Source organism: Hylobates moloch, unplaced genomic scaffold (assembly GCF_009828535.3).
Source record: "Hylobates moloch isolate HMO894 unplaced genomic scaffold, HMol_V3 SCAFFOLD_1, whole genome shotgun sequence".
NCBI lineage: Eukaryota > Metazoa > Chordata > Mammalia > Primates > Hylobatidae > Hylobates > Hylobates moloch.
In genome coordinates, this window is record NW_026652276.1 from 209704992 (window position 1) to 209729194 (window position 24203).

Genomic DNA, 24203 nt, shown 5'->3' on the forward strand with positions numbered 1-24203 from the left:
ACACAGAGCAACACACACACATACACAGATACACCCACACAGAGCAACACACACAAACACAGATACACCCAAACACACAGGCCAAGACACACAGCCACACACACAGCCACACACATACACAGAGCCACACTCACAGAGCCACACACACACAGCCAGACACACACACACACATGCATACACACATACAGACACAAACACATACACACAGCCACACACACAGAGCCACACATACACACACACATACATACAAACACACAGCTCTGCCCAGGACCTCTATCAAAGGTGAGGGAGTCGGAGAGTGAGAGAAAAGTATGGTGGAGCGGCAGGCAGTGGCAGGGCTGGGAGGAAAGCGGAATCGGTGAGAGAGGCACCCATGGGAGTCCCAGCAGGGGGAATGGAAGGGCAGGTGTGGCTCTACCCTGGCAGGTCGGGCAGCAGTGCCCAGAGGGGATGAGTGGGTGGCTGCAGCCCGGAGGCTCACAGGGCCGGCGGCCGCAGGTCACGAAGCCTCCAAGGCAGGTACACAGGTTGCAGGGTTCTCGGGGATCTGGGAACTCCTGGTTACTCAGGTAAGACTCCCCCAGGTACTCACAACCTTTCAGAGAAGAGACAGAGAGGCCGAGGGAAGGGACAGAAAGGGATGAGAGGGCAGCGGTCATAGGCTCTGAGCTTGGGCCTGTTATGCATCCAAGATCTCAAAGATCTATCGTGGGGGCTGGGGGTCACAGTCCAAGCCCAGGGGGCAAAGCAATCGTGAGGGAGGCGGGGTTTGGATTGGCCAAAGGGCAAACTTTCTCCCCTTTATCCTGCAAAAAACCTTCCTGTTTAATTTGTAGGAAAACACCCACAAGGCATCTGCTGCCCCTGGGTTTAAATACTCAGCAGGCCACTGTCAGAGGCACCAGTTTCCCAACCCGGAGAGCTAGGAGTAGCCCCAGCTGACTCAGGTGGTGCGGACCCAAGGTAGCACCTTTCCCACGCTCTTCTGAGCCCACTGATGAATCCAGGAGGGGGTAGGGTCCCAGGGTGGTGGCAGCCTGCCCTTGGCACCTCTGCCATTTGCTCACCTCCCTTTTTAAAAAAGAGAGGGTGAATTTCAGGCTCAAAGCCTTGGTGGGCAAAAGTATCTGACTAGGATTTAACAACATTATAATTTTAATTATATTAATTTTTATGGTAATATGGTCCTGGCAAGTCTAGTTTTCCACTTGCAGTATGATTTAAAACTCTTTTCTAAATCAATTTAAATTAATAAGTGAGTTAATTGGAAGGCAAATAGTAAATAAAATTACAGTTGGTAAGGGCGAGTGGCCAAAATTGCCAAGATCGCACAATAGTGAGGGAAGACAGGGGGACTAGGGGACTGGGTCTTTTTACAAGAGCCAAATTTAGGCCCAGAGAGGCTATGTAACTTGCCCAAGACCACACGCCAAATAGCAACAGAGGCAGGAGAAGATCCAGGCTTTAGTCGCAGGCTTTTTTTTTTTTTTTTTTTAAGACAAGGTCTCACTCTGTCACCCACCCTGGAGTGCAGTGGCGAAACACGGTTCACTGTAGCCTCAAACTCCTGGGCAATCCTCCCACCTCAGCCTCCCGAGTAGATGGAACTACAAGAGCCACCACGACCAGCTGATTTTAAATTTTTTGTGTAGAGACAAGATCTCTCTATGTTGCCCAGGCTGGTCTTGAACTCCTGGGCTCAAGCGATCCTCCTGCCTCAGCCTCCCAAATTGTTGGGGTCACAGGCTCGAGCTAGGGCGCCCAGCCTCGCGGCTTTTTCTTACTGTAATAAATATTTTAGATCCACCCTAGGCAGTAAAGATTATTCTGACCCAGCCCTCTGGTCCCCCCATCCCACCCCCGCAGTTCCCTATCCATGACCCTCACCATCACAGTCAGGGCAGCAGTCACCCCTGGCAGGGAAGGGGCACAGTGCAGGAGCACATGCCTTGGGCTCGCAGCTCACGCTGCCCTCCCAGCAAAGGCAGAGGTGGCAGGCAGCAGTGGGCGATGGGAAGCGCTCCCCGCTGGCGAACTCCTTCCCCTGGTACAGGCAGCCTGGGGAGAAGGGCAGGGGCTGGGGGCCTGTAGGGGCTGGGGGGCCGTGGGGACCGGAGGGCTGTGGGGACTTGGTGTTCGTGGGGGTTGGGGGGCATGGAGGACGGGTGTCGTGGGGGCTGGGGGTCGTGGGGGCTGGGGGTCCGTGACGGCGGGGAGGCCGTGGGTTCCGTGGAGGCTGAGGTCCGTGGAGGATGGGTGTCATGGGGGGCTGGGGGATGGAGGGCTGTGCCTGCTGGCTCCCAGGCCATGCTGACCGGACACTACATTCCTAATGAGGTCCCCGATGTGGGCGGAGCGGGCCTCCTGGAGGAGGGGGACTGGGCAGGGCGCTCCGGGGCGGGGCGGGGCGGCAGGACGCAGGTGGCCGAGAGGGGCACCGCCAGGGCGTTACCATTGCAGGAGGGGCAGCAAGGCCCCTGGCGCGGGTGCGCGCAGGGCGCGGGCGGGCAGGGCAGCCGCTGGCAGGACACGGAGCCGTCGAGGCAGAGGCAGCGGCGGCAGGGATCGCCGGGTGGGGAGAAGAACTCCTGGTGGCGGGCGGGGGCCGCGCCGGGCCGTGGGCAGCCGGCGGGAGCTGGGGAGGCTGCAGCGAGAGGGTGCGTCAAAGGAGCCCAAGAACAGGCCTCCGAGGGGACCCACAGGGAGGAGCAGCCGAGGGGTGCGGCCCCTACCTGGGCACTGCGGGCAGCACTCTCCCGGCAGCAGGACAGGCTCTGGACAGGGCAACGGCGCGCACCGGCGGGCCAGGCACTGCACGTTGCCGCTCTGCGGACCGACAGACGCACCACGGGTCAGTGGGTTAGTTGGGGGAGGCCGAGGAGACCCCTCCCACCCAGTGCCACCAGGTCCCACCCCTCCCACCTGGGCGGGCCTCTCCTGGCCTCTGCAAGTCCCGCCTCCACTCCTCTGGGCTCCTCCCACCCAGGTGCAGACTCACCAGACAGCGACACAGACGGCAGGGGTCAGAGGGGTGAGGGAAGTCCGCTCCGCTGGGGTACTCTTTCCCGCCAAAGGCACAGCCTGCGGGAGGGAGCGGCTATAGCCTGGGAGAGGGCGACTGCCCCAGGGCGTGCTGCCTTCCGGGGGCCACGCCATCCCATCCCAGAAGGCCGCCCCGACCCGCCCACCTCACCGCTGCAGTCGTTCGGGCAGCAGGTCCCAGGCAGCGGGTGGGCACAGGGGGCCCTGGGGCAGGCGCGAGGCTGGCAGTGGGCATGGCCTTCCTGGCATCGGCACTCCTGGCAGGGGTCTCGGGGGTGGGAGAAGCTCTTGCCGTCCACAAACACCTCTTCCTCCAGAATGCAATCTGGGCAAGTGGAAGGTGGGGGCAGGTATAAAGGCAAAGCCTGATAGCCCCTCCAGCCCTGGAGTCCAGAGCCGCCACCCAAGTGCCCACTTGGAAGCTGACTAGAGGGGAAAGAGGAGGAAGTGGCCATGTGCACATGTGTGCAGGCACGTGTATCGTTGTGAGCACACACGAGTGTGCATGTGCATTGGGGGTCATTCACCTGCAGGCAGATGTGTGTCTCTGAGGGGAAGAAGGGGAGTGCTTACACACGTGTGTACCTGTGTTTGACACACGCCCTCACACAGACTCTATGCGGGCAGGGACGTGTCCCAGGCATCCCAGCACCCGGCCTCCTACGTGGCAGGCTCAAGTGCCTGCTCATGAACCTGTGTTATCCAGGTAGACACATGGGTTTACCTGGGGGGTAGGGGAGTGGGGGCCCTAGCGTGGTAGGGGGGCAGTAGTTATTAGAAGAGGAAATGGAGCATGGGAGGGGAGGGTGGTGTAGGTACAGGCAGGAATAAACAAATCTCTACTCTCCCTCCCACCCACACCCCGTGAGTTCCAGAGAGTTCTAAGCTCTGAAACAAGACTGAAACAATTCAGAAGGCCATTGCTTTCTAAGATACCTGTTGGGCCCATGGGGCTGTGGGAGAGCAGCCTCTGGGGCCCTGATCCCCTCAGGCACAGTGAGTACCCACATACCTGGGCACCTGGGGCAACACTGGCCTGGTCCACTCTGGGGCCTGGCGCAGGTCATGGGAGGGCAGTTAACCAAGGAGCATGTCACAGTTCCATCCTGGGAGAGAGCAGGGGAGAGAGCAATGAGGGCACGCCCAGGAGGGGCTCAGCAGGGCAGCAGCAACGCTGGGCAGCTACCTGACAGTGGCAGGCATGGCAAGGGCTGTCTGCGTCCGTGAAGTTCTGCCCATTGGCATACACTTGGCCGTGGTAGGTGCAGCTGTCACAGCTGGGGCAGCAGGCACCTGGGTGGGGCAGGCTGGTCAGGGTGAGCTGGGTAATGCAGGGGAAGAAAGCCAGGATCAGCCCAGGCACTCACCAGGGGGCTGGGTGGGGTGCTGGCAGGGGGCTAGGGGGCAGAGCACAGCCCCGCACTCGGGTACCCCATCTTGACAGACGCAGGCGGTGCAGGGTCGACCATCAGGCTCCCACTGGACTCCCTCAGCAAACTCCTCTCCATCCAGCACACAGGCTGTAGTAAGGGGGCTGTCAGGCGGCAGCCTGCACACCTCCCACCAGTCCCTGTCCTTCCCAGGACACAGGGACCCCAGCTTCGCCATCCCCACTGACACTGTAGAATGGCTAGTGGACTTAGCAACCCGTACCCCATCTGGGGAAGGAGCACCCTCCATCTGCAGCCCTCAGAGGCAGCGCCCATAGCAGCTGCTCCTCCCCCTCTCACACACACCTGGGCAGAGCTGGCGGCCAGAGGCAGGCAGGGCACACGGGGTGACTGGGCACTCCTGCTCCTCACAGGAGACCTCGCCAGCCTAGGAGGGAAGCAGGTGAGACACCCTGAAGGAATGGGGCAGATCCGGGTGTGAGCGGAGGGACCGCCTACCTGGCAGGCGCAGCGGACACAGAGGCCCCGCTCCTGGAGTCTGAAGGTCTCCTGGCTCTGATACTGGTGTCCCTGGTACTCACAGCCTGGATGGGATGACAGGGGCATGGGGGTATAGGGCTGGAGGCAGAGGGGAAGCTTCATGTCACCCCGAGGTGTCCAACCCCCACCCTGACAAAGAAGATCCAGCTGAGTTCTCCAGGGCGCCCTGCCAGCAGCCCCCTGCCCTCCACAGCTATGCCACAGAAGCATAGGCCCCAGCATGGTGCCAGTTTGCCATGAGAAGGTGTGGTGAGGACTCACTTTGGGAACAGGGTAACAGGGGTTTAGGTCCAAGAGAAGCAAATCGCCCACACCTAGAGCCTCTCTGCGGCCAAGGCCTGCCAGTCCTGCAGAGACTCCAGCCCCAACTCACCATCGCAGACAGGGCAGCACTGCCCAGGTATCTTGCCTGGGTGTCTGCAGGGCACCGGCGGGCAGGGCAGAGGCTCACACTGCACACTCCCATTCTGCCAACAGGGCCTGGTCAGCATGCCAGAGGCAGGCCCGGGAGCCAGGCCCTCCCTGCCAGGCAGCCACACTCACAGCACAGCGGCAGTACGAGCAGGGGTCCCCTGAGCCCACAGGCTCCCCGCTGCGATGCTCTCGCCCGTTTAGGAAACAGCCTGTTGGGAAGGGGGGCCTTAGATGTTCCTCAGGGGCCCCTCCCCACCCTCTCCTGGCCTTCATGGGCCCCTGAGCAGGGCCACCCATCAGCTTTCTCCAGGTTGCCCACCGTGGTCAGGTGCCTGCCCTACCCACTGACTCACCATCGCACACAGGGCAGCAGGTGCCTGGGAGGGGCCGGGCTGGGTATGGACACAGGCTGGCACATTCTCGCTGGCGGCACTGGATATGACCCTCCTGGTGAGAATGAACAGGGGAAGGGGCCGACAGGGCTCAACTGAGAGGTGGAAATGGTGTTAGAATCCCAGCTATCCACTTATTAGATGTGTTTATGGGTTGAATTGTGTGTCCCTGCCCCCAAATCCATATGTTGAACTCCTCACCCCCAGCACCTCAGCCTGTTACATTATTTGGAAACAGGGTCATTGCAGATGTAATTAGTTAAGATGAGGTCATACTGGAGCAGGGTGGGTCCCTAATCCAATATAACTAGTATCTTTTTTTTTTTTTTTTGAGATGATAAAAAAGACTTGCTGATAAAACAAGTTGCAGGTTTGCAGGTTGCAGGTTGAGATGGAGTTTCACTCTTGTTGCCCAGGCTGGAATGCAATGGTGTGATCTCAGTTCACTGTAACCTGCACCTCCTGGGTTCAAGCGATTCTCCGGCCTCAGCCTCCCAAGTAGCTGGGATTACAGGCGTGCACCACCATGCCCAGCTAATTTTTTATATTTTTAGTAGAGATGGGGTTTCACCATGTCGGCCAGGCTGGTCTCAAACTCCTGGCATCAGGTGATCCACCTGTCTTGGTCTCCCAAAGTGCTGGCTTTACAGGCGTGAGCCACTGTTCCAGGCAATATCCTTCTAAAAAGGGGAAATTTACACACAGACACACACACGTACACACACAGGGAGAACGGTATGGAAAAGAGAAGGCAGAGGTTCAGGTGTTGCAGAAGCCAAGGAATGCCAGAGATCGCCAGCGAATCACCAGAAGCGAGGGCAGAGGCTGGAGCAGATTCCTCCTCACAGTCCCAGAAGGAACCAACCCTCCCACACCTTGATCTCATACTTCTGGCCTCCAGAACTGTGAGAGAATATATTTATGTTGTTCAAGACACCCAGTATGCACTTATGCACTTTGTTACAGCAGCCTAGGAAACTCATACAGTTACATAAACTAGCATGTCACTTAAGCTCTCCGTGACTCAGTTTACTCGTCTGAAAAAAAATGGACCTGAAAAAATAGTCCTGTTCTCATAGGCTTGCTGTGGGATGAAGGAAAACAAGGGGTCTGGTGTGGCATCTACCTCTAGAAGCTGGTACTTAGCATGGTGGCTGCTGCCACTACCCCATGGCCTGACCCCAAAAGACCCCATGCCTTGAATTCACACCCACATCCCTGGGCTCACTGCCTCCAGCCCCGTCAGGGTCTGAGCAGCCAATAACTTCTCATGGGTGGGGAGAGGGAGGATGTGGTTGTGTCAGAGGCATTTGAACCAAAGCAACTCCATCTTGAATAGGGGCTAGGTGAAATGAGGCTGAGACCTACTGGGCTGCATTCCCAGATGGTCAGGCATTCTAAGTCACAGGATAACATAGGAGGTCGGCACAAAATACAGATCATAAAGACCTTGCTGATAGAACAGGTTGCATCCAAAACCCACCAAAACCAAGATGGCAATGAGAGTGACCTCTGGTCGTCCTCACTGCTACACTCCCATCAGCGCCACGACAGTTTACAAATGCCATGGCAATGTCAGGAAGTTACCCTATATGGTCTAGAAGGGGGCATCATGAATAATGTACCCCTTGTTTAGCATATCATCAATAGATAACCATAAAAATGGGCAACCAGCAGCCCTCAGGGCTGCTCTGTCTATGGAGTAACCATTCTTATTACTCCTTTACTTTCCTAATAAACTTGCTTTCACTTTATAGACTCGCCCTGAATTTTTTCTTGTGCAAGATCCAAGAACCCTTTCTTGGGGTCTGGATCAGGACTCCTTTCCTGTAACATCTTTCTGGCAACCACTGAAGGGATGATAGTGCGGAAACCCCCGACCCAAAGGCTAATTTTTGGTAAGTGGTGGGGTCTGGTACATCTTTCTGGTGAGCCATGGAAGGGACAATACTGAAGAAATCTCCCAACCAGAAGGAAATAGGCTGCAGCACTGACTGGCAGAGTCTGGGTAAGTGGGGTGCATATACCCGGGTAAATAATGGGATTGGGTTAGAGGCCCAATTTAGGGGAGTTAGAGGTCTGCCTTAATAAAAGGCAAGGATGCTTGACGGACCTTGGGATAGAGGCCCAACTCGGGAGGGTTAGAGTCCCTTCTAATATTTAGAGGGATAGAGGCCCCTCTGGGTAAAGTCCCTCCCGGTTAAGAATGAGTTTGGCACTACGGGATGTTGACTGCTATTCTCTTGGGATTAATCTGCCTTGTACTCTTTGCTGACAGCTATTCTCTTGGGATTAATCTGCCTTGTACTCTTTGCTGACAGCTATGGGTGACAGGATTAGGCAAGTACAGGATCGTGGGACATGCGGAGCTTTTTCCTTCCTAAAAGGGAAAACTTAAGAGCTAATAGGACTGCCAAAAAAGATCCCTTCATGGCTGGGCGCGGTGGCTCACGCCTGTAATCCCAGCACTTTGGGAGGCCGAGGAGGGCGGATCACAAGGTCAAGAGATTGAGACCATCCTGGCCAACATGGTGAAACTCTGTCTCTACTAAAAATACAAAAATTAGCTGGGCGTGGTGGCACATGCCTGTAGTCCCAGCTACTTGGGAGGCTGAGGCAGGAGAATCACTTGAAACCAGGAGGCAGAAGTTGCAATGAGCTGAGATGGCACCATTTCACTCCAGCCTGGCGACAGAGCAAGACTCCATCTCAAAAAAAAAAAAAAAAAAAAATTCCCTTCGCTACCGATACACAACCACCCAAACTTTTGAGCAATAGGTGGGTCTTTCTCTCGCCTCCCTGAGCACTTTGCCTTTCCCACTCTGCCTCAGGCAATGCGTCCCCCAGTGCCCTCCACTGCAAGCTGGTTGAATGAATGGTAATAATCACTGTTTATTTCCTCTGCAAAGTTTTGATTAATGGAAAAAAAGAATGTGTGAGCTCGTCTTAAGGTATAGTGAATCTGGTGTGCTTTGTGTGTCTTTCTGTATTATTCTGTCATAAAGAAAGGTACCTTAGAATAGAACACAGGCTTAGGACACCCGTAAGCCTGCTTTGCAAGACAGCCCAGCAAGCTTGTCAGTTACAAACTTTGCTGCAAGTCCCTGAAAAATAACTGGATGAGGTTTCCCTCTTGTCTTGTATGTCCTTGGGAACTTGACCTTGTAACCACATGGCAGTACTTTCTCTTGGTCTCTGCCATCACAATGGTGACTTGGGTTCAGGGTTCAGTTCACAACTTAGAGGATGAGTCCTTTATCTTCTTTCGTCTGTGTATTTATATGTGTTGTGTGTGTGATGTTTATACAGAAAAGAGCTTTAACTAATTGGTTTAATAATAATAAGAGCTTAAATATTTTGTCAGAAAAGTAAAAAGTCTAATGCCTTTTAGTTCATGTGACTTAAGTAATCTTTGGGAAATAAGAACAGTTTTAAAGATTATTGATAAAATAAAAATATCTTCAAAAATGTAAACATTTGGTCTAAATTATGCAGGTCAGATATTAGGTTTGCTAAATGCTTTAAGGTCATAACCTGCTTCTTTGACTTTTGAAAATTATCCAATTTATTTTAGAGCTTTAGATTCTAGATAAGGCCTGGGAACATGTGGAATTAGCCATGTCTCCTAGCTATGCAAAGAAGGTTATAAAGCAAAGAGATTTTATATAAGAAAGGATCTTGTGTGGTAAACTCTTGTCCTAAAGTAAAATGACTGGTTGTTTAAAAAGAGGAATGTTTAGGACAAGTCAGAAAGTCCCAAGCATATTGTAGATTGTCTGTGTAAGTCATGAAAGAATTCATGAAAGGGAATTTATGCAAGACATGTACAATTTAAAGGTTGTTAGGCCTCCTAAATGTTTCATAAAATGCCACTATGACTCTTTTTTTTTTCTTTCCATTTTTTTTTTTTTTTTTTTTTTGAGACAGTCTCACTCTGTCACCCAGGCTGGAGTGCAATGGTGCGATCTTGGCTCACTGCAACCTCCACCTCCTGGGTTCAAGCCAGTCTCCTGCCTCAGCTTCCTGAGTAGGTGGAATTATAGGCATGCACCAGCATGCCCAGCTAATTTTTGTATTTTTAGTAGAGATGGGGTTTCACCATGTTGTCCAGGCTGGTCTCAAACCACTGACCTCAAGTTATCTGCCCACCTTGGCCTCCCAAAGTGCAGGGATTACAGGCGTAAGCCACAGCACCCAGCCCCACCATGACTCTTAACTATACAACTTGCCTGCTTTACAGTTAGGTAAGGCCTGGGACATGTGGAGCTTGCCACACCTCCTAACTGTGCTGGAAAATGTCAGACCTTATTCTGCACTTCTGCCTGGTGTGTCCTAGGCTAGGCTCCACACCTAGTACATAGTTAAAATCCTGAACTTACCAAGGTTTTCACCAAAAGTAAAAGTTGCTGAGGATTAACATTGTAACATGTAATTAAGACAACTGAAAAAACAGTTCTACATGCAAGGCATGTAAGAAAAGTAGAATGTACTTTTGGTAAAAGATTATAAAAAGTCATGGGAATGTAGGTTTCTTGCCTAAGTTTAGACGGTTAAAGGATTGTTTTAAGTTAGATAGAATAAAGCTGAAGGTTTGAGCAAGTTGTGGAAGGTTTGTGAACAATTAATCTTTTTTTTTTTTTTTTTTTTTTTGAGACGGAGCCTTGCTCTGTCACCTGGGCTGGAGTGCAGTGGCGTGAGCTCGGCTCACTGCAAGCTCCGCCTCCCGGGTTCACGCCATTCTCCTGCCTCAGTCTCCAGAGTAGCTGGGACTACAGGCGCCCGCCACCACACCTGGCTAATTTTTGTATTTTTAGTAGAGACGGGGTTTCACCTTGGTCTCGATCTCCTGACCTGGTGATTCGCTCGCCTCGGCCTCCCAAAGTGCTGGGATTACAGGCGTGAGCCACCACGCCCAGCCTGTGAACAATCAAGCTTGTAAAAGAAATTGTGTGTGAACATATTGGTTAAAGTTAAAGGGGTATTATTCAGTTTTTCTGTAAATTGAGCATTGGAATAAAAGTACAATAGGTTTTTTTTTTTTTTTAAAGCAAAACCTGCTTGTAATCTGCTCTTTAACAAAAATTTGTAAAGGGTTATAAAACATTTATGAAAATCTTACCTTATAGTCAAACTGATTAAGAAATATATTTGTCTATAAGGTTTTATTAAGAATTGGGTTTGACATCAATAATGCACCCATGCAACAGTGACATTTGGCTTATTTGGTATAAAAGTCATATGGGAAGTATTGTCAAATATGAAATGGTATTTGGTTTTCTTTGGGCTGTATTTGTATAAATGTATTACTGGTATGTGTTCCAAAATTATAAGAAACTCCTATAATGCTGATATGACTTAGTGTATGTTATTAATAATTATAATTGTTATGTGAAATTATTATATGCCACAAGAGTAACCAAATTTCCTTATCAATTGTGGCTTTAATAGCGGCCGTCCTAAAACCTTTTGCCATCCACAAACAATTGTTATCTTGTTTTAACCCTCTTTAAAAGGTGGTTTTATAACCAGCTATAGGACTTCAACAGGTGCTCTTAAATGCAGGTTTTCTGATAACTTTGGAGATTGTGACATCAGAATAGAAGAAAAAACTTTCAGAACTCAGAGAGCTGAAATGTTCATGAATATCAAACAGAAGTTAACTGCATGGACTCTGACATAATCTATTTGACTTTTTGTTCAAAACATCGCTGATCCTTTGTTTTGTTTTTCATAGTCAGGGAAACTTTTTTTGAGCTATTTACAGTTTTTGGCAACTGAGTATACTCCTGTGAACAAACTTGGAGCATATTTATTTCTCTCTACCTAATTTATCCAGAATTTGGAAACTATTTGTGAGTATCCTTAATTTATGGCAATATAGCTATTTGCATGAGTGCAATAAGAATCTGTTTTCTTTTGTAACAGGACACAATTGGAGAAACTGGCTATTTTACCAAGGCTTTGACTGGAATGGCATACTTTCCCTTAAGGAATCAAATTTGGCTTGTAGAGCCCATAAACGCCCCTTGGGCAAACTGGCCTCATACCTTGCCTACACAGTCCCTGTACAGGGTTTCTGACCTGTGGTAAGTAAAGAATGTCACTTTCTAACAGGCCCAGGAGCCCCAAGTTATCTTGGAACCTCAAAAGGAGAGGAATTTACTCAACTCATAGGTATTTGAGGGCACAAACCCATGGCAAGGCTTGGCTCAAAAAAAAAATCTTATCTGAGATTCTTTATGAAACAGAGTTCCATCAAAGCCAATTTCAAAGAGCTTACATAAAAAATAATTATTCTTGCTGCACTTTATACAAATAATCAGGCCAAATATAATAAAGCAAGTCAGTGTTACCATGATTAGTCTTTAGTAAAAATGGGAAACTAGAGAGAGAAATATTATATTTCAAGAACTATGGTATACTTGTTATTAAATTCTAGTCTCAGCAGTTGTTTTTAAGTTTGTTTTTGCAATTTAGACTGACAGCTTGTTCCTGTGACCCAACCAGAGATCTCTGGCTGCTGCTCAAAAGAAACAAAAAGGATGGGTTATGTAAAAATCTGGAGTCAATATTCTAATTCTGGGCATGTACTGTAATCATCTAGCAACCCCATATCAGCTTGGTTCCAACAGTTGCCCAGTTCACGGAAAGCCTTCTAATTTAGTTTACTTGAAATAATTTTACTGATTTTGCTTTACTCTTGTGGAATATGTTTCTGTTGTACTCTTTGGGTAGGAATAAGGATAAGCTTACTCAACGTTTTCTTAAATTAAACTTTTATTAATCTTCCAGATATCAACTTTTGTCAGAACTCGGAGTTATGAATGGCCCTCCCCATACTGATGCTTTCTGATTAAGCACCTCTGTACCCTGAACACAAGACAGAGAGACCCTAATAGTTAGGCAGGAATATCATTGCCCCTATTCAGCCTGAAGAAATTACAAAAGATGGATCTTTGTCCCTCTGCACCCCTTAGGATCAAGAGTTCTCTTATAAAAGGGAGGAGGAAAATGTCAGAGGCATTTGAACCATAGCAACTCCATCTTAAATAGGAGCTGGGTAAAAATGAGGCTGAGACCTACTGGGCTGCATTCCCAGATGGTTAGGCATTGTAAGTCACAGGATGAGATAGGAGGTCAGCACAAGATATAGGTCATAAAGACCTTGCTGATAAGACAGGTTGCAGTAAAGAAGCCGGCCAAAACCCACCAAAACCAAGATGGCGACGAGAGTGACCTCTGATCGTCCTCACTGCTATACTCCCTCCAGGGCCATGATAGTTTACAAATGCCATGGCAATGTCAGGAAGTTACCCTATACGGTCTAAAAAAGGGAGGCATGAATAATCCACTCCTTGTTTAGCATATCATCAAGAAATAACCATAAAAATGGGCAACCAGCAGCCCTCAGGGCTGCTCTGTCTATGGAGTAGCCATTCTTTTATTCCTCTACTTTCTTAATAAACTTGCTTTCAGCTGGGCACGGTGGCTCACGCCTGTAATCCCAGCACTTTGGGAGGCCGAGGCAGGCGGATCATGAGGTCAGGAGATTGAGACCATCCTGGCTAACACGGTGAAAGCCCATCTCTACTAAAACTACAAAAAATTAGCCGGGCATGGTGGCGGGCGCCTGTAGTCCCAGCTACTCAGGAGGCTGAGGCAGGAGAATGGCGTGAACCCGGGAGGTGGAGCTTGCAGTGAGCCAAGATCGCGCCACTGCACTCTAGCCTGGGCAACAGAGCAAGACTCCATCTCAAAAAAACAAAAACAAAAACAAAAAACAAACTTGCTTTCACCTTACTCTATGGACTTGCCCTGAATTCTTTCTTGCACAAGGTCCAAGAACCCTCTTTTGGGGTCTGGATTGGGACCCCTTTCCTGTAACAATTGCAGTGGGGTTGGGTGCCCTGTAGCTTTCGCACAGAGTCCTTAGTCCTTAGCAGGCTGTTAGGAAGCTCCATGAAACACAGCCCTCCTCAGGTGCCCACCTGGCCTTCATGGCTTACATGTCCCTATCTCCCCCAGGCTATTCCTTATATCTGGAGTACCTTCCCCTCTTTTTCTTTAGGCAGTGTTACTTGCCTAAGTAAACACTGCCCCTCCCATGAAGATGTTTTAGATCTGTGCTGCCCAGTAGAAATATAACGTAAACCACTTATGTCATTTTAAGTGCTCCAACAAATGTTAATTTTTTAAAATTTTTTGAGACAAAGTCTTGCTATGTTGCCCAGGCTGGTCTCAAACTCTTGGGCTCAAGTGATCCTCCCACCTCAGCCTCCCAAAGTGCTGGGATCACAGTCATGAGCCAACATGCTCAGCCTCACAAATGTTTAAAAGTAAAACAAAACAGATGAAATTAATTTTAACAACATATTTCATTTGGCCCAATATATCCAAACTGTTATTTCAACATGTAATCAACATATAATGGATTACTATTTTACATTCCCCTATTTCATAGGAAGTCTGAAATCTGGCATGTATTTTACATTTACGGCACATCTCATTTTGGACCTGGCCACATATCAAGTGCTCAGTAGCCACATGTAGTAGTGGCTGTGAACTGGACAGCACAGTTTTAGATGCCTCAAGTCAAACTGTGATTCCCCCACTCTGGAGCTTTTGCCGCTCGCCATATCCTGCCCGGTCTCCTTCTTTAGCCTGTGAGCTCCTTGAGTTCATTCACTAACCCGGGCTAAGCACCTCTTGGGCTCAGAGCTGGGCACGCGGATGAGCTCTGCCCAGCCCCCACCTGCACAGCCCCCAGCAGACAGCGCCTAGGTCTTCTCCACTGGGTCCCCTCTCAACACTTCTGTGAAGTACTCCATGGAATGAGGGAATGAATACAGTGGGCCTGAGGGCAGGGAGGGGGACAGGCCAGGAGCAGCCTCAGGACTCACCAGGCACCGGCAGATTCGGCAGGGGTCCCCAGGTGTTGTCCACTCTTGGCCATGTTCCCAGTGAGAGCCACCTTCTGTGCAGCCTAGGGTTGAGGGGTTGAGAAGAGGGAGGCCTGGTGGGAGCTGGCCTGGACCCCAGCCTCAGCCTGCCCGCCCTCCTGACCGCATGCCCTCTGAGGGCTCTCTCCTGAGCCAAGACTAGATGGGGTCAGATCTCTGCCTAGATTCCACAGTGGCTCCCAGTGCCCCAGGCAGGGTGAGGCCTCAGCTCCTTAGCCCGCCCTTTCTGGTCTTCCACAGACAGAGCATAGCCACATCCATGTGCCCCACCTATCTCCAGCCCCTCGTCACCTCTCACACCTTCCCAGCCGACATTGCACACCCACCCTGCGTGTCAGGGCCACGCCTGTGCTTGATTTCTCCCCTCTTCCTGGAAGGCTCACTGCCTTTGTCAGCCCTTCACCAAGCTAACTGCTCTTTATCCTTAAGGGCCACCTGGGGACCAGCTGCCTCCAGGACACTTTCCCTCCTGTGCCCAGGCTGGATTCGGTCTCCTTCCTCTGAATTCGCACACTAGCTGGTGCCTGCTTCTATTCCTGTCCTTGGCTGTTACAAGATTTTGCATTAGTGTATGACTCAGTGTCACACTCTAATGGTCATCCCTGAGGGCTGACCCCATGTCTTATGATTGGGGAGCACAAAGTAGAAAGCAAACATTTATTAAGCTGCACTATGAGGTATGGAATATCATTATCTGCACCTTACACATGGGGAAATTGAGGAAGAGTCACACAAGCACTAGGTGGCAGTGGCAGAATTTGAGCTCAGGCATTCCAGCTCCCCCATGGACCAAACCCACCAGAGGCCGGCAAGGTGGGCTCTGGAATTCAAGAAATGGCATGACAACCTACCTGTGGCTCTACCAGGGAGGGGCCAGGGGCTCTCACCTTGGCAGGTCGGGCAGCAGTGCCCAGGCCTCAGGACTGGCTCTGGGCAGGGGCTGGGCGGGCACTTCAGGGGCATGCAGTGAACTTGGCTCCTCTGTAATGCACCAGTGGCTGTGAGGCTTCAGGTCTGGCTCCCGCAGAGGGCTGGGTGGGCGGGTATTGGGCACCCTCGGAGGAGGGGGGCACAGGGCAGGGATGGAGGGAGAACCTAGCTGGCTCCCCCTCTCGGGAGGCATGTGAGGGGGCTGGAGGAGTGGCAGGCAGGGCCCAGGGCAGGGCAGGTGTCCAGGGAGGAGCAGGGCCTGGGCAGACCGGACAGGCAGACTCACCAGGCAGGTGCACTGCAGACAAGGGTTGGATCTGGACAGGAAGGTGCCCCCCTCCTTATAAAGCTGCCCCTCATACTCACAGCCTGGGAAGGTTGACAGGATGACAAGTGGGCCACCAGGCAGCAGGGTGGATTGTCATCACTTGAGGGAAGGCATGACCCCAAGTAGGTACTGGACCCTTGGGGTTGAAGGGATGGCGGGGCGGGGCAGGGCAGGGCAGGGCAGGGCAGGACAGGGCTGGAGGTCACCGGGTCAGCAGACGGGGCAGCACTCCCCAGGTGGGGTGCAGCTCTCCAAGCAGTTGAGCTCTGAACACGAGGGCCCCTGGCACTGCACGGCCCCTGCCTGCAGGGCAGACACTGAACAAGCTCTCCCTTCCCCCACCATCCTCCCTCTTTCTCTCCCACTCTCCCTCCTCGTCCCTTCCTGCTCCGTCCCTCTCCTTTGCCAGAGCTGGCTTACTCTGCAGGCCTAGCAGGCTTCAGCCCTGATGCCTGGGCAGTGGCAGCAGCCCTGCCTAGTCCCCACATTTGGGCTTGGCATGGCCAGGCTGGCAGTCTGCCCAGCAGCAGGGATGTGGGTGGTGGCTGATTCCTTTACCTGGCAGGTGGAGATGAGACAGGGCTCTGGATGCCATGTTTCCCCAACCCCGTGGCCCCAGGGCAGCCTGGAAAACCAGGCTCAGACCCCCAAGTAAGAGACCCAAAGGACTGGGTGCCACATTAAAGGGGCACCATTCACGTGACAGACATCAGAGATTTTAATATTTACTACCCCTTTCCAGCAGATGGCAGTAAAGTGTCTGACAGCCACATCATCAGCATGGTTCCATTATTTTACAACGGATGGAAGTAGTGTCTTGAGGAAAGGGTGCCTTTTAAAATTTCACCAAAGACATCATATAGGCTAGCAGTGGCCCTGAGGCACCACGTGCCCTGAACAGTGTGTGTGTGTGTGTGTGTGTGTGTGTGTGTGTGTGTGTGTGTGTGGTGTGTGTGTGTGTGTGTGTGTGTGTGTGTGTGTGTGTGTGTGTGTGTGTGTGTGTGTGTGTGTCGGGGCGGTCTTTTCTTTGTGTGTCTTTTCGTTGAGATCCATCAACCCCCAAGATTTTGGTCCTCATCTCCAGCCAACGCTCCAGGCTGCATTTCCAGACCCAACTGGTCTGAGTCCCCGTCCCACCTTTCTTACTACCAACTGAGACTCCTCTCTTGGAGGGGCTGCCAGATAAAATATAGGATGCCCAGTAAAATCTGAATTTCAGAAGAATAAGACGTCATTTTTAGTATAAGAATGTCCCAAATATTGCATAGGATATACCTATACTAAAAACTTACATACCGTTTATTGAAATTCAGATTTAACAAAGCATTCTAGACTTTCATTTGCTAAATCTCGCAACACTATCACCTTATGAGCCAGTAACACCCCCCTGCATAGCCATGACCTTCTCTTCCTCCCAGCTCTCTTCATGTCCCTGGCACCACTGCTATCCTAGTGTCCCAAGCTTGGCCTCCACTATTCCAGGGGACCCAGCCAGTCACCGGCTCCTGCCCGTCCTTTAGAAACATCTCCCTTTCTCCAGCCCACTGCCATCCCTGGCTCCATGCCTAGACAACTGCTGTCACAGCCCCGACGCCTCTGTCTGCATCTAGCCCTCACCAGGTGAATATTCCTCAAGCGCCCCCTTGACCATACCACACGCTGCTTCAGCCTTCAATGCCCTCCCACTGCCCGTAGAAAAAAGTCCTAATTGCAAGGCTTATAGCAGCCTGTTCCCACTGGCCTTCCCACATGGACTTCCTGCAACCCACCTCTCTCCACCCTGTCCTTGTGCCCAGAGGACCCTCACTTACTCCCTCTCCTTCAGGTGGAACCCCACTTTCCCATGAAGACCCAGCTCAAAGGACCCATTGTCTGGAAAGGCCCCCTGACTGCCCAGCCTCGACGGGCTTCCCCTGCCTCCTGTGCCCTCCTCTGGCAAAATACACACTGCACTGCCTTCTACACCTCCTCTTAATCTGCTCATTGGGTCTTCAATCTTGTGGTAGCTTGGCTATGAGCTTGTCTTCTCAACTAGATTGGAGGCTCCCTGAGGGCAGGAAAAAGATTTTGTGCCTGTTTCCCCATGGTCTCTGGCTCAGTCCCAGGCCAGAGCCAGTATTTGCTGATTTGTGCATGGGTTCTGCACTCCCCTGGCCACTGTCAGAGTGAGTGGGCAGGCACCCCTGGGCATGTCCCAGACTCAGTGAGGTGGCAGGCTGTGTCTGTGGGCCAGAGAAGGCAGGCAGGAAGTGGGGCTGAGACTGGCAGGAGGCTGACCTTGCTCACAGTGCGGGCAGCATGCTCCTGGCTCAGGGCAGGGTCCTCTTGGGCATGGCTTCTGGCTGCAAGTGATGGTCCCTTCCTGTGGGAGCAGACTGAGGTGGCTGCACAGGCATCAGAACCCTGGAGGGCAGGGCCTCTGGAAGTAAAACCTCAGCCCAGGCTGAGACATGTCATAGGGGCAAGAGGATGAGTTGGCTCTGTGGATGTGGGCTACCCTCTGTGTAAAGGCAGAAAAGAGACATCCTGCCCCCACTCCCATCGTCTCCTGATGCTCTTAACCCTAGGAAACCATCTCTTTCAGGTGCCAGCAAATTCCCCAGAGAGGAGAGATCCTAGGAAGAAGACCGAAGGCTTTCTCAGGGAGGAAGGAGGAAGGAAAGACTGGCAGAAGGTGGATGTGGCACCTGGTGAGGGAGAATAGGAGGCCAGGGGGTTCCGAGGTAGAAGATGGGCAGTGGAAGAGTGGGAAGTGATATAGGAGGACAAGCAACTATTAAGCTGGTGAAAAGTAATTACGGTTTTTGCCATGTCAAAAACCACAATTACTTTTGCACCAACCTAATACATTCTCTGCCCTCCATGCCACTGTTGGCCAGGTCTGAATTGAGTGGCTTGGGGGCCCCCCAGTGTCCGTGGGCGTTGAGCTCCTTTTCCTACTCGGAATCAACTGAAAGCCACTGTGGCAAGGTGTGGGAGTGGCAGGCAGAGCCCATTATGCAACATCTCGAGTGCCATGCTGCAGTGACAGGTAGGTGAAGAGAGGCAGACAGGTGAGAGATATCCAGGTGGGTCCTGGGAGCTCACCAGACAGTGGCAGGTGGTGCAGGCATCTGGGGAGAAGGTCTCCCCGTTGCCGTAGGTCTGGCCATTCTGGCTGCAGCCTGAGGAGACAGCAGTGTCACTCAAGCACCCCATGCCATCTGCAGGTCTTTAGGTGGCCCCGGTGGGCAGATAGGGTGGCACTTACCCCTGCAATGGGGCAGGTGTGCTTGGGGGCCACAGTGAGCGGCCCCATCCTGGCAGACACAGGCTGTGCAGGCGTCAGGCTCCCAGCGTGCCCCCTCGGGCCAGGCACGCCCCAGCCCCCAGCACTGGGGAGACACAGGGCGGCACTCACAGGACTCCAGCTGCCTCACCCTCATCTGCAGGTCCTTATTCTGGATGAAGGAGATGGAATAGCAGGCACTGGCTCAGCTTCCCCCACCATCTCCAGCAGAGATGAGGGGTGTGAAAATGAGGCAGGATGAGAAAGAAGTTTGCCAATTCCAGAGCAGAGATGGGTCCCCCTCGGTCAGCATCCAGCTCAAACGATCACTGTTCTCAGGGGGGCATGGGCCCCAATCTCTCCTTTGGACAAAATGGGGACCCAACCCTTGCCCCAATAATTAAAGACATCTTTACCCATCCAAAATATTTCTTGATGATGCCTTATATAGAATGCATTCCATTAACATTCCCCAAATACATGGAACAGTACGAAACGCGAACTGACAAAACAAATAGCCTAGAGATTCTTCATTTGCATGAAAGAATCAATGTTAAGAATTGTTCTGGCCGGACACGGTGGCTCATGCCTGTAATCCCAGCACTTGGGGAGGCTGAGGCGGGCAGATCACCTGAGGTCAGGAGTTCGAGACTAGCCTGGCCAACATGGTGAAATCCTATCTCTACTAAAAATACAAAAATTAGCTGGGCATGGTGGTGCACACTTGTAGTCCCAACTACTCAGGAGGCTGAAGCACAAGAATCACTTGAACCTAGGAGGCAGAGGTTGCAGGGAGCTGAGATTGTGCCACTGCACTCCAGCCTGGGTGACACATGGTGACTCCATCTCAAAAAAAAAAAAAAAAAAAAAGAAAGAAAGAGAGAAAGAGGAAGGAAGGAAGGAAGGAAGGAAAGAAAAGAAAAGAAAAGGGAATTGTTCAGATAAGAGCTCTATTTTAGGTTCCCCCCTCCAAGCCTAACTCCTTCTCTCCTTCCCACTACGAGAAGCCCTCCCTACCCAATGCAAACCAGCCCTGTCTCCATGGTACCTGTTCTCTGAGCTCCACCACTGTAGCCTCCAGTCGCCCCAGCCACTCTCGCAGGGGGTGCCACTGCTCCTGGGAGTTCCCAGCAAGGGCTGAGGAGTGGGCAGGTGTCTGCTGCCCAGGGGGCTCCCTGAGGACAGCCCCACCTGAAGGGCACAAGAATCCCATGTAGGCCTGAGGGTGAGGGGCTGGCCTGGCCACATTTCCTGGGTTCTGTCTTCTGACCCACAGGGGAAGGGGGTCATCCTGTGCACCCTGCCCTGTCCACTTGCCCACCCACCATCCAGGGAAGGAGATACGGTCTGTGAGGCCTGGGGAGTGAAAGCTGGAGGTGAGAGCATGGAAGAAGGGGGAGGAAGTTCTGAGTGGACAGATGTGGCCCAGACCAACTTCCCCCGCTTGTCTGGGTGAGCCACAGGGCCCCTGACCCACCAGGGGACACAGAGCAGTCTCTAGAGCAGGGCTTCCCTGCAGCCTGCCCCGGCTGATGTCCCCAGCCATGGTGAGAATGTCAGGATCATCCCGCCTCTTTTGGGCCAGGGGCTTGGCCAGGGATGGCTGGGAAGCTGACACGTAATGCTAGGAGGGCCCGGAAGCCAGCACAGGCTGAAACGCAGGGGAAGGCCACAGACATGCGCCAGGCGGGGGTGCTTTCAGGGGCCTGGGGTCTAGCTGAGAGTCTTTTCAGGGAGAACACGAGCAGCCCCCATCCCCTGACTCTCTGCACCTGTCAGAAAGGCCACCACTTTTGGAGAATGTGCTCAGGGAAGGACAACTGCTCCCCCTGCTCCCGCCCCCAACCCTGAGCATGGTTTTCCAGGCTTGTGACAGGGGTTCCTGGGGGCTCCCACATTGGGTGGGGTGGGCTCCAAAAGTGGGACTTGGCTGCATTTCCTGAAGGGTTTGAGAAAGGTGCTGGCAAGGCCCCTGCTGGCTTCGAACACACCAGATCCAGTGAACACAGCCTGTCCCTCCTTCTAGAAGACACTATGTCCACGAAAGAGGGACGGGGCACCTCTGAGCTCTGGCCTGGAGTTGGGGACAGCCACTTTCACCTTTTCACTTTGATCCTTCTCCTGCAGCCCAGAACATAAAGGCAGGAGGGGAAGAGGCAGACATGGGTCCCTCCCTCAGGCAGGGATGGGCAGGAAAGTGGAGGGTCTGGAGCGGAGGCAACAGGAACAGAGAGAGGAGGAGGGAGAGGGCTGGGTCTTTCCCACCATGGCAGCTCATTAGTGAGGCCAGGCCTGGAGTGGCTTAAAAGAGTTTCTCACAGACACTAGGCCTGTGAGACAGGGGAACAATGTCACCCACTGTCACCATCAAAGGCAGAGGGGATTCTAGGCTAAAATTGAACTTGCTTTGTCCCAAGTTCCCTGGCTTGGTTAATGTCATCCCACTTACCCAGTTACTTAAGCCAGAAAGTTGGGGCTCAGCTCCCCTATTTTGTTGCCTGAGTTGTCCCCTAATACATCCTCCCTTCTCCTCTCTCTACCATCTCCATTCAGAAGGCTGAAGACAAAGCGTCCCTGCCTCTATCTGCGCCCCTTCTCTCCACTCGACCTTTCTGAATCACACAGCTGAAGTCTCCCAGGAGCAAGTCCCTCTAGGATGGATCACAAGCACCGCCCACCTTTCCAGCCCCGCTACTGCCCGCTCATATCAGGGATTCTAACTCAGACCCCGCACCCTGGGCGGATACTGGCCCTCAAACCCCAGGTGTCCTTCCCCATCTGCGTCCCTGTACTGGAGATCCTGTCGCCCGGAAGGGCACCCTGTCTCAGTCCTTCCCAAGCACACAGAGGGCGGCCACGATGGGTGTCTCAGCATCTGAAACCTTCTACCCAGTCTAGACTCCGGTGGGGCCTCATCCTGCTGCCCAGGGCCCCTCCTCCCAGGCCACTCCTCCAGTTCTGCTTAAGTAGGCAGGCGGGATATGGGAGCCCGGGAGAAGCTGGATCCTCTGAGACCCCTAGGTGAAGCTAGGGCCAGCCTCGCCTGGAGAGGCCTGCAGAAAGAGCTCCGAGTGGCACAAACTTGGCTGGTCCCCAAGGAACTGTCCCAGGCTCCCCTCTCAGCCTCCCCTGGCCCCGTGCCGGCACCGAGCCCTCCATTCCCGCCTGTCCCGCTCCGGGGAGGGCCAGACACAGATTCAAAGTCAGCCTTCACAGCGGGCCCCTTTTCTCCCCCTCCTTCGTCAAGACAAATAATTAACTTCAGACTCCCAGATGCCAGGGCAGCCACACTCTCTCCCACCTCTGGCTGCAGGAACCGCCCCCCTCTCCTGAACCCCCTGCTTTGGCCGCGGTCTTCCCCATCCTGCTCGCTCCCCCCGACGGGGAGGACGGGGCTGGCCAGGGAGGCGCGCAAACCTCAGGCAGGGCTAAGAGAAGCAGCCCTCGGCCCCGCTCGGCCCCCTCAGGCTGGGCGGGAGGGAGGGGGCGCACCTGGCCGAACCCCAAGTCTCCCGCGCCTGGACTCACCTTCCCCGCCCGCACCCGTGGCCAGCGCCAGGCCCCCGAGCTGCAGGAGAAGGGACAGCGCAGCGGCCCCGGCCCCGGCCATGCTAGCTCCGCCTCGCTCGCTCGCCGTCTGTCGTCGCGGCTCAGCAGGCGCTGGGGGAGGTGGGGTGGGGACACACAGGCCGCTCCCACCCAGGCTTTGTTCAGGGAGGGCTCAAACCCCCCACCGCGCGCGCCTTTCCCATGGACACCTCCACCTACCCCGGGCGCGGCCGGTCCTGACCCCAGAGAGCAGCTCCAGCTCGCAGGAAGCCCAACGGGGGTGCAGGCCTTGTCTCCGCTTAAGATCCAGGAGGAGACCCTGAAAAGAAAATAAACCCAAGTCCACCCCTCTCGGGCTCCTGGACAGTCTCCCTGCCCCTTTAGGTTACTCCATCGCCCTGGGGTTTCCAGATCGATTTTTCTTCTCTCTCACAAGTTTATAGAAGAAGCAGACTGAGCTGGGTTTAAATCCTTGCTCAGCTAATTCCATGTGGCCTTAGACCACTAACTTCTCTGTGCCTCAATTTCCCTATCTGTAAACTGGGGATCACCACATCTACTTTATAGACTTGCAGTGAACACTGAGATTATATAAGAATTTAGAATCGGTAGACAGATGGTAAATGCTCAGTAAATAACAAATAATAACAATAAGAACTCCTGATCTCTGAAATCATGGACGCGACCAGTGTATTCCTCTCTCCACCTATAAGTTTCTTTCCTGGACTCCACTCAACACCCCTACCCACCCCAGCAGTCCCAGGCTTGGCCCCAAATGCCAAGGCCACCCTTCACTGGCTGGTCTCAGCCCCATTTCCCACTCCTGAGCTCAGGCCTGGCTGTGGGGTGAGCCTGGGTAGGGGGCAGGGCTGGGCCCTGGGCTCAGCAGGCGGAGGGGGCCAAAGGCAGGAAGTGAGGACAGCCGTCCCTGTGGGCCCACAAGGCTGGGAAACTCCTCCTTGCAGCTGGGAAGCAGAGGGTTGGGTCTCACAGGCGAAGCTCACAGGCAAAAAGGGACATTGAGGGCGGAGCTGTGAACCCTTCCAAAGCTCTCCCTCCCTGCCATAAAGACCAGAAGTCGGAAGCCACCCCTCCCCCTAGCCCAGGAAGGGACAGAGGTCTCCCCAGCCCACTCTCCACCGAGCTTAAAGCTTCGGTAGGGAGACGGCAGCTTCTCTGTCCCAGAGTCTGGGCCCATAGTGGGCCTGAGCCTTTGCCACAGGGGGCAGGGAGGCTGTAATGTCACACCAAGACCTGGCCTCAGTGCCTGGAGCTGGGGTCACAGAGGAAAGCCAGGGCCAGCCAGCCAGAAGAGGAACAAGGAAGCAGCAGCGCTATTCCTGGCAGGTCTAAGGAAGGTGGCTTTCGTTGACTGGGTGCCTCTGGAAG

General features: G+C 53.1%; 1 protein-coding gene across 5 annotated transcripts in view; it reads right to left on the minus strand.

Annotated features, from left to right (window-relative positions):
- The window catches only part of KCP (kielin cysteine rich BMP regulator), a 33438-nt gene extending 10563 nt beyond the window's left edge, over nt 1–22875 (minus strand). For 3 of the 5 annotated variants that reach the window (XM_058426528.1, XM_058426535.1, XM_058426525.1), the window contains exons 1-16: nt 15627–15800; nt 14680–14762; nt 5741–5834; nt 5517–5596; nt 5347–5440; nt 4932–5017; nt 4779–4860; nt 4410–4562; nt 4229–4335; nt 4055–4148; nt 3194–3367; nt 2999–3081; nt 2733–2826; nt 2453–2644; nt 1888–2058; nt 419–595 (exon numbers count right to left, since the gene is read on the minus strand). In XM_058426528.1, coding sequence (XP_058282511.1) covers nt 419–595; nt 1888–2058; nt 2453–2644; nt 2733–2826; nt 2999–3081; nt 3194–3367; nt 4055–4148; nt 4229–4335; nt 4410–4562; nt 4779–4860; nt 4932–5017; nt 5347–5440; nt 5517–5596; nt 5741–5834; nt 14680–14762; nt 15627–15702 — 1840 coding nt within the window. In that variant the 5' untranslated portion in view covers nt 15703–15800. Of the gene's footprint in view, nt 1–418; nt 596–1887; nt 2059–2452; nt 2645–2732; nt 2827–2998; nt 3082–3193; nt 3368–4054; nt 4149–4228; nt 4336–4409; nt 4563–4778; nt 4861–4931; nt 5018–5346; nt 5441–5516; nt 5597–5740; nt 5835–14679; nt 14763–15626; nt 15801–15955; nt 16039–18274; nt 18360–19084; nt 19162–19247; nt 19438–20313; nt 20457–22793 lie in introns of those variants that run through there. The other 2 variants (XM_032761655.2, XM_058426542.1) reach the window with 2 other exon arrangements.
- Between the last annotated feature and the right edge of the window lie 1328 nt (nt 22876–24203).